The sequence below is a fragment of the Diadema antillarum genome, unplaced genomic scaffold (assembly GCF_040938485.1).
Source record: "Diadema antillarum isolate AM-2024a unplaced genomic scaffold, OU_Dant_1.0 seq00000002_RagTag, whole genome shotgun sequence".
NCBI classification, from domain to species: domain Eukaryota; kingdom Metazoa; phylum Echinodermata; class Echinoidea; order Diadematoida; family Diadematidae; genus Diadema; species Diadema antillarum.
In genome coordinates, this window is record NW_027271124.1 from 248,985 (window position 1) to 262,861 (window position 13,877).

General features: G+C 38.2%; 1 protein-coding gene across 1 annotated transcript in view; it reads right to left on the minus strand.

Moving 5' to 3' along the window:
* Positions 1 to 13,877, minus strand: part of LOC139724891 (plexin-A4-like) — a 110,517-nt gene that overhangs the window by 60,867 nt on the left and 35,773 nt on the right. Inside the window, exons 7-9 of the mRNA XM_071636014.1 lie at positions 11,371 to 11,530; positions 8,467 to 8,563; positions 6,319 to 6,433 (exon numbers count right to left, since the gene is read on the minus strand). Of these exons, the coding sequence (XP_071492115.1) occupies positions 6,319 to 6,433; positions 8,467 to 8,563; positions 11,371 to 11,530 (372 nt within the window). The remainder of the gene's footprint in view (positions 1 to 6,318; positions 6,434 to 8,466; positions 8,564 to 11,370; positions 11,531 to 13,877) is intronic.

Below are 13,877 nucleotides of genomic sequence, written 5' to 3' on the forward strand. Positions count from 1 at the left end.
TCCCGAGAGGTACACATTATAGGCTTATGGCCTATATGACTTCTTTCCTAAACAAGTTCTTAGAGTAGGCATAATTACAAATGCTAAACCTAAGCATACATTTGCCTGAGTATCATTACACAATTACCCTTCATACAAAGCCACATTCCTACTTCAATCATTTTGGGGTATTGGGGATTACACCGCACCAATGATCCAAGGACTAACATCTACGACACAGTGCAGGCACATGTATTTGCAGTGCTTGAAAAAGGAATGCAATGCAAATCTCCGAAGTCTCTAGCTGTCTGCGACCTCTGTGTCAACGAACACCATACCGAGCAGGAGCGGTGGAGCATGATGTTCGGACGAGTGCGTCACGGTTGGGTGTGTGGGCGTCATGGGTGCAGGAATACCGAGGCTGCACTCCGTGCAACGAAGAAAACAATGCTTCCCTACGTGATCAGCAGACCCAAGCATGACTGACAGAAGACACCCTGCCCAAAACAATGCCACAAAAACAGCAGCGCAATCCCGCCGCCGACATGCTTCCATAATCTCCATTCTTCAGAGCACACCTCAGACAAATTAGTCGGATCCCGAATGCATGTGAAAATGCAACACATGTAAACTTATCCTCATAAAAATTCCTGAAAAAGCCCTCAAACACAGCCAGAAGCATCCCCACATTCCCAGAGGAATGAAATTCAAGCCAAGGCTTCCTTGTTGCCTCTCCTCACAGCCTCCTCCTGGGTTTTGCCCTTTTCCTACACATATTAAGTTTCTGTCAACGGTAAAACATTGATCTCCGAAAGTTGTCCAAGAAAGACAAACTGTTGGTACACCTGAAACTTTTTTTCTTTTTGAAGATTTTATTTAAAAACAAACAAACTACCATACAAAGATACACACACACACGAAAAACACAGAGTGCATTTACAATGTAAAAGCAATCACAACCTGTAATTTAGGCCTACATGATATATTTTGCAGTGTTTTCATTTTAGGAAAGTTTGCAAGTTGACCAATTCATATTCACATTGACAACTAAAAAATTATATATATATTTTACTTGCTGGATATTGTCTTCACATCTGAAAATCAGTCGGAAATCTTCGTAGAAAGTTTTGTTCTGAAAAGAACTGATGTTGATAATTCTCACCCTGACAAAATGGTTCTCGATCGCCAAGTCAACCATCCTCCAAATTGGCTTACAAGTCGCAATTCATGAAATACAAGTGTATCATATGAATACAATGGCTACTTGTACAATTGTAGGATCCTATCATGGTGGGTATCTCATGAGATGTAATGGAACTGAAAAATTAGGCATTGTGTTAGCAGTTCCAACTACATTGTAATATCATAAATAAGATTTGACTTGCCACATGTAGTGGATATTCTAGAAACTACCATTATCTAATCTTGTTTCTGCTTTCCAAAAAGACTATACAGAAGAAGCCAAAACACCAAGTTAAAGAAGTACAAGCCTACACAGTATATTGCTTAATAAAATGTGTGCCAAACAGGAATGTTTCATTATCAGCAATCACTTTAATGATTATGGATGGAGAGATTGTTAAAGTACAACCTCTAGTAATGATAAGGATAACAGCAACAGGAATAGCAGTAACAGCAGCAGCAGCAGTAGCAGCCACAGTAGATTAATATTCAATACTAAATTGTACATTTTAAAGGGATAGTACAGTATTGGTGGAGATGAGAATTGGGCTTTTAACTTTTTGCGAGATACCAAGAAAAAAAACACTTATGAAATAGTACAGAGCATACCATTTTAAGAGGAATTCAAAGTTTATTTGATGAAAATCGGGTTTGGAATGAATGAAACATCAAAAAACAAAGTAAAACAAAGCGATCGTAATGAAGTGTGGGTCCCACACTCATCAGAATCGCTCTGCTTTGGATATCTCAGCCATTTCAAAACCAATTTTCATCAAATAAATGTTGAATTCCTCATGGAATTATATGCTCTTTCATATTTCATAAGAGGCTTCTCATTATCTCACAAAAAAATATGTTAGAAACCTGAAATTAGGTCTCAACCAAAACTATATGATCCCTTTAAGTCCTAAGGGGAGGTTGACAGGAGAGCAAGTAATAAGAGTGTGCCTACAAGGAGAAGCAGCAATACCTTTCATAGTGTGAGGTTTGTACGAATTCATCAACATTAGCAACTGTGATAAACCCTTCAATATGATAGGGGTCAAACTGAATGCCACATTATACTGCTTGAAATAAAAGATTGCTTCTGGCCATACCATCAATTACAGTTAATTTATACATGTGCCAAGTGAGCTCACTGGTGATGGATGGTCATGGGTCAATGCATTAAATTTAGAACACACGGACACATCAATTTTCAAAGACACTATTTCAAACAGCAGTTCTTGAGGAATACACAACTGTGAAGGTTCCGTTAGATTACACAAATATAAATATTTCTCTGATCACACAGACACTTTTGTATATTGTTGAATGCCAATAGAATGACTAAATAATTCAGCACAAAGGTATGTACATGCAAGCTCTTATGGTTACAGTATTCTCAGTAGAAAATAAAGTTTTAAGACAATGACACTTTTAGAAAATGTAGCTACAACAGGTACATCATAACTTCCTACTAAAAAGACCTGCACATCAATTCACAGTGACAATATATTATTTCATGAACAACAATGTAGCAATGGGTTGTTTACATTGGTACTTGTGTTATGTACTGAAGTGTCCAAACTCTGCATGCATTGACAGCCATGGCATTTACTATAAGTGCTGTACTATTACACCGCGAATTATGTTTTGCTATATTTTGTAGAATATACTTGAGACATGCCCTCTGCAAAATATCATAATTTGCTTTTGTCTCTTTGATCTTTATTTATGGGGTTTATATGTTGCTTCTAAAGAGTAGGTCCTATTAAAAAAAAAAAAGAGACTTGAAATAGGGTAGGAAGTTGATCACATGATTCTTTGAATCAAACGATCATGCTATCAATATTTTTTCTTTTTTTCAAAATAAGTCTTGAACGATAGTGATGTGCAACGGGTGCATGAGGTATTATGATCGGTATCTCAATCACTGATCGATACAGAATCTCAATATCATTTTTCAAAAATGTATGCGTATACTTCTATAGGCTAGCTAGAATGCGCCCACATCGGTACCAGCCCTTAAAGAGCAAACTCAAATGTGATATGTAAACTTTCAGGGGCTATCACAGGTGAATTATTCAGGCTTTTTTATGTATTCTACATTGTAGCTGTACACAAATTTGATTTCCAGGGTACTGTAACACTTGAACCTAGTTGCTAAAAAAAAAAAAAAGAAGAGGAAGAAGAAGAGGAATAGAGAAGCTGTTCTCATTTTCTTCTAGTATAACATGATAACAATATACTCATTATTTTGGTTGGGTGATTCAAGCTATAGCTGCAGCAAATTTGATAATTCAATTCTTCCCCCTGAATAAATGATATGAAAATAGGCACGCCGAATACATGAATGCTTGAGTCAGCAACTTGCAAATAGTGAGAGTGGCTGAGGGAAACCGCACTGACTCATTGGTAGTGGCCTCGATGATATTGTGGAAACAATGCTCTTCAAATTTTTATTTGCATTCAAATGGGAAGGATGAACGGTACGATAGGTATGCCACAATTACAATATGGGACCCTTCTGTGTCTTATGATCACAACGCAGACTGTAAAATCCCTCAGCGCCAGTATTTGAGCAATCACAAGACACCCCCCCCCCCCCCCCCCCCCGACTGTCATTCCTATTTGATCATCCTGGATGCATACACTGTATGTGTCATTTCACTAAACACACAAGTTTAAGATTTAGACATTAGCGAACGGACACACACACAGACATCACTCACAACAGCGATCACAAAAAAATTATCCATGACTCATGACAATGTCAATTGATGGCATAACTCAATTGCGGTGGGGTACTGTTCAGTGCCTGCTTGACTTTGCATGCCCCAGGACGATGAGGATATTCGATGAGTGTAACATTAAGATCTATTTATGCTGACACACAGGGAAACCTCCATCACATCATCAGGTATTGTAATATTTGGCTGTTCAATGAGGCACTCGCCCTGACCACAACCATCATTGATGCGCTACTCCATTTGCTCTATTCCTATAAACAACAAACCAGAACAAAACAAGATACCCCGTAGGGTTTCTATGTAGTAACAGCTGCCATCTTCTCTCTGCGCTAGACATGAATACCCTGTCCTCATTTTGACCTCTTTTCTCCCCCAAGGTCACAGTCGCCCACTCAACCATGATCGCATTAGTAGGAGATACCAAGCTTCATTCACAACATCATCAGGGGCTCAACGAGCTCTGGGGGATACAGTCACTAACCCTCCAGACCAGCAATTCATCAAAATATTCTAGGCACAAACTGTCCGCACTTGCAAGCGACAGAGAGGGGGCAATGGCATACATGTATGGACTCTTGAGAGAGCACAATCAAGAAAAGAAAGGGAGGAAATGACGGATGTGATGTGCATACATAACTTGCAAAGAATATGAGACATGAAACAAACACACGTTATTAAAAATACACTCGGATGATAGAAGTGCAAGATTTGACATTAAAATTAGAATATGAAGATAGTACTGGGTTGTCCAGTTAAAGAACTTATGGATATCGGTCTGTATTTGAAGATAGTTAGTCTGGAAAGATAGCCCATACCCTGTCATAAAATACAAGTGAATTCGAAGAAAACAATAAATAATCAAACATTCCTCCTAAGAAGAACACAAAAATTTACAGTCACAGAAAATAATGTAGGAAACTAATTAAAAGAATCTCATTCCTTTTTCACACTGTGAGTCAGTGAATTATTAAAACCAAATTTAATATCTCATAATCACTGCAGACATCATCGGTTTTGTATCTTGTGTATATCTTTATACAAGAGTAATAAACTCACAGAGGGAGGTATTTTCCTTTGACTGCAAACAGTGAGCACCCTGGTACAATAATTTTTGTACACCAGAATTGAATAAAAATTCACATAAAAATAAAGGTTTAATTGACAGAGTGGTCAGCAACTTTGGGAGTAAGCCGAACTTGCCTTCATAGTTCTTGTTTTCAAAGAGGGAAGGTTTCAAACAAACTTATCGTTTATGGCAAACTAAAGAGCCATCAAACAACACTGTGAATGAAATATTGCGACAGGACGGTGAAAGTTGCTAGGCAACTTACCGAAAGTCATTACAAACACTGCTGATAATACAACGTGCACTGTGGATCCTAGTCATAGAAAACCACGACTTCCACTCAATGTTTAGATTACTCCAGCTAGCAAACCATGCTATTGTTTGATGCATCATTCACACGAAGCACAAACTGCCAAAACAATTGCTGCATGAGCTTTGTGGTGGCAAAATCTCTCAACATAATTTGTCTTACTCTTGCACCATAACATTTTTGTTCCAGTAAATGGAAATGTCAAATCTATTGTAACCATCTCTTCTGATGATAATGGGCCTATGAATGGAGCTGTTCAGCTCTGTGAACAAACAAACAAACAAACAAACAATCTGTGAGCCACAAGTGTCCAAAGGAAGCATCAACCATGCCTGATTGTTTAGAAAGGGCAACAGAAAGTTGCCGTCTCATACAGCTCGCAGTGACCTTTTCTTCCCCCAACTGAAGGCCTCAGATGTTGATGATGCATTCACAAGACATTCAAGGACACCACATTTCTCCCTTGTACTTATGAGGACATCTTATCCCCTTCTTTAGTTTTCATACACCTCAGGTAAAGAAACTTGAAGGGCAACAATCCTCATCTGCCGTCGGTAGGCATTTTGCCAATGTGGCGGCTGCAAACGATGACAATGATTCTCACAAAAGAGACTGGGATGGGGAGTTTACAAAAAAAAAATTGCCTTGCAGAAGTTGTAAACAATATTCACACCTTTTTTTTTCAAACTGCCTAATTAGAAAAAAAAAAGGATCCAATACATATACATGTAGCACACAAGTGCCCTTCTTAGCAGATATTAGCATGCAATACATAGATGGAAAAAAAGGCAAATGATGCTACCCAAGGCAAGCAGGAGAGTGGGTGGGTAGCACCATAGCTTTCTTTTCTTTTTCTATTCAGTTGAAGGTGAACAATGATAGCTAAGCAAACCACAAGAAATGGGTGACATCAATTCTGCTGACTGTCAATTCCAATGAGCCACCCCCCTCCCCCCCCCCCCCCCCCCCAAAAAAAAAAGAGGAAAAGAAAGCCAAGTAAAAGATACTACATGAACCAGTCACGAAAATAGCTAAGAAATCGCACTCACCTCGTCGGATGATATGGAGACGTCACCATCTGGGCAAGTGGAGTTGTCATGGGTACATTCATTGCCATAGATACACCAATGGCATGCCCAGCTGCTGTTCATGCACGAGCTGCAACTGTTCAGGTGATAGAGTGAGGGGCAGAAGACAGTGATTAACCCTTCCATTCTCTTGAGTCTCAAGTTCTCACAACAGCATCATGTCAACCCTCTTTCTTCACAATAGCAGTCCCATAACACTTTGTGCTGGGCAATGCTATACTAATTCTCGGCCGCAATGTAATTGCCAATGTGCAGAATTTTGCGCACACTGAAGAGCCCTGTCACAGATGAACTGTGGGATTCCTTGGGAGCATTGTCACTTCCGGTAGTCTTTTGCATTTGCTAGTCCCCACGAGATTCAATGTAATTTTCATCTGCTTTTCTAGTGTTGCTGTTCTTTTCTTCGGTCAGATTTAAGCTTTAAAAAAAAAGGAGTTTGAAACTTCTACATTTTACTGATTTGTGGTCACTAAAGTCACAGTTCACTAAGTACTGAGAGACTTCAGCGTGATGGTCACATGATGGAAAGCAAGGACATTTTCAACAAATTTACCCCTGGATTAAAGACAGAAAATGACCTGAATGCATTTGCAGCCAAACAGGATGCAACTTTGTCCCGAGCTATCCCATAATGCATCTAAAATGCTGCTCATCGCACAACACCAAGGTATTGGCGATACCGAGAATTACGATAACATATATTTTGCAATCTCTGTATGAGATCTGTACCAACCAACAAGTGTCACATCACCTGAATGTATGAATAGATAAATTTTATATAAATACACCTGCAGCTGACATTGCCTCTGCTGTCATTGTAATTTAATAGAGCATTGTTTGTCAGACTTAACATCTGTACGTAAAGTAAAATGCAAAAAAGACCCCACAACATGCAAACACACACGCACAAACAATATAAACACACAGATGCCTACCACACATGCATGAAGCACATTCTCTCCTTAATCATTTTATGCAATATGATTTTATGCAATATTGGTCAGCAGCCATTATATAAACAAACTATAAAAAGAACATTCATTTTATCATAGAATATGATACAAATAATTTGCAATAGCCATCATCATGTCAGTAATCTCAATAATGGCACATAAGGAAAGACAAAAGCTACTGTATTTATCTTCTCACAAGGAGGAACTGAACACAGGAAAATGTAATCAAGGCAGAAAACCACACGAATAATAGTCAGTTCAGAGAGTGGCATGATTTTCTACATTTCCTTCCCATAAAATATCAAATAGACTTGTGTAGATATCATACAGACACTAAGAGACCTTTTACAGTCAATCATAATGGCTCAGCTGGTTATAGAATGCTGAAAGCCACATAGTAGGCGTTTTCACATCAGCCCGATGTTTCGAAATAACGCGCTATTTTCTGACTTAGGAATTAACTCGATCACGAAATAGCGCGCTATTTGATAATGTGAATGCAAATTAGCACGCTAATTCTATCGCTCTAACTGAGAAAATTTCTTGAGTCCAACTTGGGAAATTTCCGAAATAGCGGGATAATTTGCGAACTAGCGCGCTATTTGATAACGTGAAATTGCCTCAAGAAATTAGCGTGATGCATCCCATCATGCCTAGCGTGTGTGACCCGCTAAAGCGCGCTCTACTAGTATACCCGACACTGTTTGCGCATGCTCAGCTGTCGAATTAGCTCGAAAAATTTCGGGCTAATTCTCTTCAGGCTGATGTGAATAGGAAATGAAATAGCGCGCTAATTTGCGATCGCAAAAAATATCTCGAGCTTGGATTTTTATCGGGCTGATGTGAAAACGCCTAGTCTGCATAATCTGCTTAATATATTCATTTATCACGGAGCATTATGCTCATGTGCATGAATTAGATGACTTTTTTTCATTCCTTTTTAACAATATGATCTGACAATCTCAATCTCACTAGCTCGTGTCCACAGCAGACCTCTTGGTAATTTGTATAATGGGATGCTTATCTTTACATTGAGTAAAAAAATTGGCATTTTAATTACAGGCCTACATGTACAAATGTTTGCTTCCTAAATGCCACAACTAACACTAACTATTGAAAATATGTCTATTATAAGCTTGTATGCAGCACTCTTTACCTTGAGATGAGCCGGCAGTTATAGAATTTGAAGTCTCGCTCCACAAATGATATCCCCGTCTCCGTGGAGAAGATGCTCAGAGCAACTGTCACAGCAGCTGCAGTTGATGATGGGATGAAGAAAGACGGGTATTAGAAAAAAAAAGACAAGATTCATCGGGGAAAGTACAGAAGCCCCATTAGCGTCCATTAATGTGATACTAATAATCTGAACTTTGGGGGATTTATTGTGTATGCATGCACTACTTCCAAGACAACAATGAACTCTCATGATAAAGGCAACCTCAACCCATCTCCCCCCCCCCCCTCCCTTTCCATCTGGCTCTTTTAGTGCAGTTCTTACCTCTCTTGCAACTCTCTTTTTACTTTGTTTGGGAATACCATTTCCCTTGGTCTCTTGCAATTATAGCGTCATATATTGACCAGAGAGGCAGCACTTTCATATTTTTTATTTTTTTTATTTTTATTTTTATTTATTTATTTATTTTTTTTTTTTTTTTGGGGGGGGGGGAGGAGTCAAAACTGAAAGTGAAAATGAGATGATTTGGAAAATTATTAGTGTTCTCAAGAAATCTGCTTAAAAGTACATTCAACAGGTCAATCTTCATCTCCAAATCTTTAGTGTAGCTTTATTGAGCACTCATTTCTCAGGCATACCATCACCTTCTACAGCGTGTTTCATTGAAAGGAACTCTAATGTCAGCTGCAAAAAGAGGACAAACTGTTTAAACAAGAACAACAAAGGAGCCTGCAACGAAGAATGTGAAAATTGACTGTGGTCTTGAATCCAGATGATACGAACAACTGACAAATTATTTAAGTAAAAACTTCAGGCCATTTTGTTTCTTTGTGGAGGCATAAAAATGATATCACGATCAAAACTACCCAGGTACAACGTTATGTATCATTGTGCAGTAATTGATACAGAAGCTATTAACTCCCACTTGCTGTAGTCTGATATGCTCGAAAAGAATTATGGCACAAAGCCAACAGTCAGATCCATCATTTTGATTTTTCTTTTCATGAGTACTTTTATGTGTATGATGCCCTGTTGGAGAGAAAGAGAAAGAAAGAGAGCAGAGCGTGAGAGAGTTGAAAGAGAAAGACTCCCCATTAGCTCCAAACTCGCCAAAGGGAAATGAAATCCCTAGTCATACTCGATGGACAGCCGGAAGTAGAATAGCACACTTCGTCGGGTGCCCGTGCATTGGCCGCTAACGCAATACAATTTGTATTGCGTTAGCGGCCAATGCACGGGCAGCTGACGACTTGAAGGAAGGAAGAAATCAATCATAAGTGCTTGCAAAGTACTTTCCCTTGCTGCTGGCAATCCTCTTTGACTGTTTGACTTTGCTTTCTTAATAGGCTCTCGTTCTACTCAAGAGGAATCAAGTGTCCATATATTTTCAACCAGACTCTGAAAACACTCCTGTGTTATGCATACCATTTTTTTCAGTAAATATTACATTAAAAAAAAGAAAAGGAAATGACAGCAATGTTGTAGGTATAATGTACAGTGCCAACAAGAGATTTTACAGAGCTTCGATATGAAACTATTTTTAAGTTTCTATATAAAGCATACACTATTGTTCCTCCATCATTCTTTCATGAAAAAAAGGCACAACAAACTGATATGATTATTTTACAGTACATGGTTTTGTAAGAGACCCTAGCACATTATTTGAAGCAAAAATGAAACAGGAACTTGAAAACAAAAATGAAATGAAAAGGGAAGGAAACACACGGATGTGTGCATGCCAATGTAACATTAGACTTGAAAGTAGTTGTAAAAAACATCAGGGATGTAAAATAAAAAGAGATCCTGATTTAAGTTGGAAAAAAAACAATTTATAAGCATAACCATACTGAGCATGTGACAGGGAGGAGTAAATCAAAGCTAGTACTGGTCTGAACAAAATGAATGTGGAAGTTGTACAGCAAAATAGGACTGAGGACATTGTTGCTGTTGTTTTGTGTTGATTTTTTTTTCTTATTTGGAAAATTGTAATCTGGAATGCTTCTCTCAGATTATCATTCAGGAACTCCAACTGAGACCAAGAACAGATCTTTGCAAACAATGTTGCTAATAAAGAGAACACCTATCAAAAAAGTTTCTTCTCCCCCCCCCCCCCCCCCCCCCCAATGTGGTGTAACAGAAGCGATAGATCAATGCGAAAAAAAGAACAAAAACAAATAAAACTATTAGAGTGTCATGACCATCAAAACATGAAGAAGTTCTCTAAATTCAATACAGTCAACTGTGAACTACCTGCAACATGTACAGTGAGTGACCCTTATTTGAGTTACACAAATCTGGGAAGGGAAAAAAAAAGTATATTCACAGATACAAGGTGTACTACGGGTCACTTTAGCTATTTTCCTCATTAAGCTTTATGGAAAGCACCATAGATGCAATGACTCAGAGAAGGAAAAGAAATATTTGAATGGTCCATATGATAGCACATTAATCGAGTGATGAGTTCTACAATTATGTGGTCATGTCTTTGTCAATTTTAGAATTATTTTTTATACTGAACAGTGTCATTAGAAATGGCAATGTTTCATACATTCATTTTTTTCTTAGATATGACTCTATTCAGTCAATCCTACAATATTGTTCTTTCTGACCTACAATATTGTTCTTTCTGACCACTGCATTGTTAGTCCCACATACCCATATCTGTATTGATACTTGTTAATGAACAGGCCCTTTTGCCAGAATTGCTTTGGATTTGCTAGTCTTCATGAGGAGGATAAATAGGAATCAATGTATTTCAACATAATAAGGAGTCTCTCTCCATTAACATTTTGTTTGTTCGTTTTTTTTTTTATTAGGTCATAGTACAAAAGCTGTTTAATTCATAGTAATATTGCTAAGTGATGAAGAAAGGTAAAGAAGACTTACATTCACCAGGTGCTATATCAGGAATCTGGCTACCTGATGGGGTTTCACAGGTCACTTGTGATCCTACCACAGCTATGGCAGGGAAGATTTCCTCGCCAAAGAGGCACTTGTATCTATAGTCCTCCCTCAGAGCTGGTAGCTGATTGACGGTTACGTTAATCTACACATTAAGAAAGGAATATACAGGGAAATCAAAACATTGCAAATGAAGCTCTTGTGATGATTGCACACACTTTATTGCAGCCCAGTTGGGCCTGTCATCAGCATACACTGTTCTCTAGAGACAGATGGCAACATAAAGTACTGGCCAAGACAGCATGCTTTTACAATTGATAGCTTTACATGTACTGTCTGTCAGTATGACAACAGACTTTTTTCAACCAGCAAAGTTAACATTGCAGGAGACACATAGAATCAAAAGTTATCGATTCTGCATCTCAAAACCGACAAAAAGTTGCCAGACATGGAGTTTTAGTTAAGAGCAGATTCTGAAAGAGCAGACTTCAAGCTTTAAAATGACATATAACTCAATTCAAAAGGACTCTCCTAGCCTATCTACAGTGTACATATCGAGAGTGTACATATCGAGAGTGGCTATAGAGTGGCTCCCTGCTGGAAGTACAGGGTCTATTCAAGCACTAATCTTGCCAAGCCATGCTCTGTGCCATGAATGGGACAAAAAACAGGATGTAAGACTCCATAGCAACAACAATAAGGGGATCATCAGATTAAACTGTAATTAAGCAGCCCTATTAACACATTCTGTCCATGAGTGATACAGTGTACCAACTTTTAAACCAGTAGCATCATCCTATTAAGTTATTAGACTTGAAAGTGAAGAGTGTGTAGAAAAGGGGGTTTTGAGAAATGAAAAGGGCCCCTAAGACATACATTTGTATAATAGCTAAGCATTACTATTCTACACATAAAAAGTGTTCTAAAAAGAACTGTTATAAAACATGCTTTTCCTTTCCCTATATGATCCTGAAATTTCTAATAATGTAGTAGAAGAAAAATTGCTCTTTCAGAAAATATGAAAAACTAAAGATTGACTTGGTCGACCCATTTTAGCTATACTGGATCCTCAAGTGAAATCATGGCATGCGACTTTTTGCTGGTTTTGTGATGCATGGTCACATATCTTACCCACAAGTACTAGTGCTTCTGTAGTTCTCATTTTCTGTCCCATCAAAAAAAAAAAAAAAAAAAAAAAAAAACCTTTCTATTTCTTTTTTGGCAATAATTTGCAACAATCATGTAATGCAATTTGATATGTGCACTGTCCTGTTATGAGCATTATAAGACAAAAAAACTAGATGTTAGAAATACATGTAGGAGTAGGATGGAATTAATTCACTTTAAATTTGTGTGTGATTAATTAATCATGTCAGAAATGTCAGGTCACATTACACAAATTGAAACCTCTTTATTCATTTTATATACTTTTACCTCATATGCTAACATGCTGATGTACACCCTTGTGGTGCAATGATGAGCAAAACGTGTAGTCACACTGTATTTTCATCAGCTTGCCAAGCAAACACAGGACCTACATACATGCACTACATGCAGCTTGATGGCAGGATCTTGCATAATATGAGTGGACAACAATAATCTGGTAAAAAGATATGCGAGTACCTGTACGCATACTCTCTTTCCCTGTCCAAGTCTCTGTCATATTTAATAAGACAGGGCAATGGTAGACCACTTCACAAGGATGGGGGAGGGGGGAAAAGAAGTATAGGAAGATGGGTGGGGAGGGGTTAGACTTCGTCACTTGACACAAAGGGTAGAATGAACAGTCATACAAATCCTACAGGGTAGAATACCATCGTACAGAAAATATTAAGACTTAAAATTATAGATACATGGACTGCAAACTATAATTAATTTGGGGAAAGCTGACATGCAGCTATTGTACATTAATCATTGTTGATGTAAAAATATGAGGGGGAGTCTAATGCAATCAAGGACATTGTACATAGTGCATACAAATGTATGTAAACATCATACTCATGAAACTGACAGTTTCCTGGAGGTACATAAAATTGTATTAAAGCATTTTAATAAGTATACACTTCTGTACATACATTGTAGAGGATGGTCCTGGTGCTGGACATGCCTTGCAATTTCCTAAAGTGCTGCTCAAGTGCAATTATCACTGATGACTATATTGTACTATATACCACAATACATGTCCGCAGCATTTTCAAGTAGTGGTCTTGAAATGGCCAACTGCAATACGTCATACACTACAGCATCTGCTATGGACATGCACAAAGTATAAGGGTGAGCAGCATTTGAAAAAAAAAATGAGGGCTGATAATGCAAGTTAATCTATTTGGGGTTGGTACAATCCCTGGGGGCTACTCAATTAACAGCACTTGACATTCCATTTTAAGGAGCTTTGTTGATGTATTTTCCTTGGATCAGACATCTGGTAGTCCCACATGCACAAGTGTCTCCTTCTGATACACAGATGTCCTGATAATGGCGTTACCAGGACA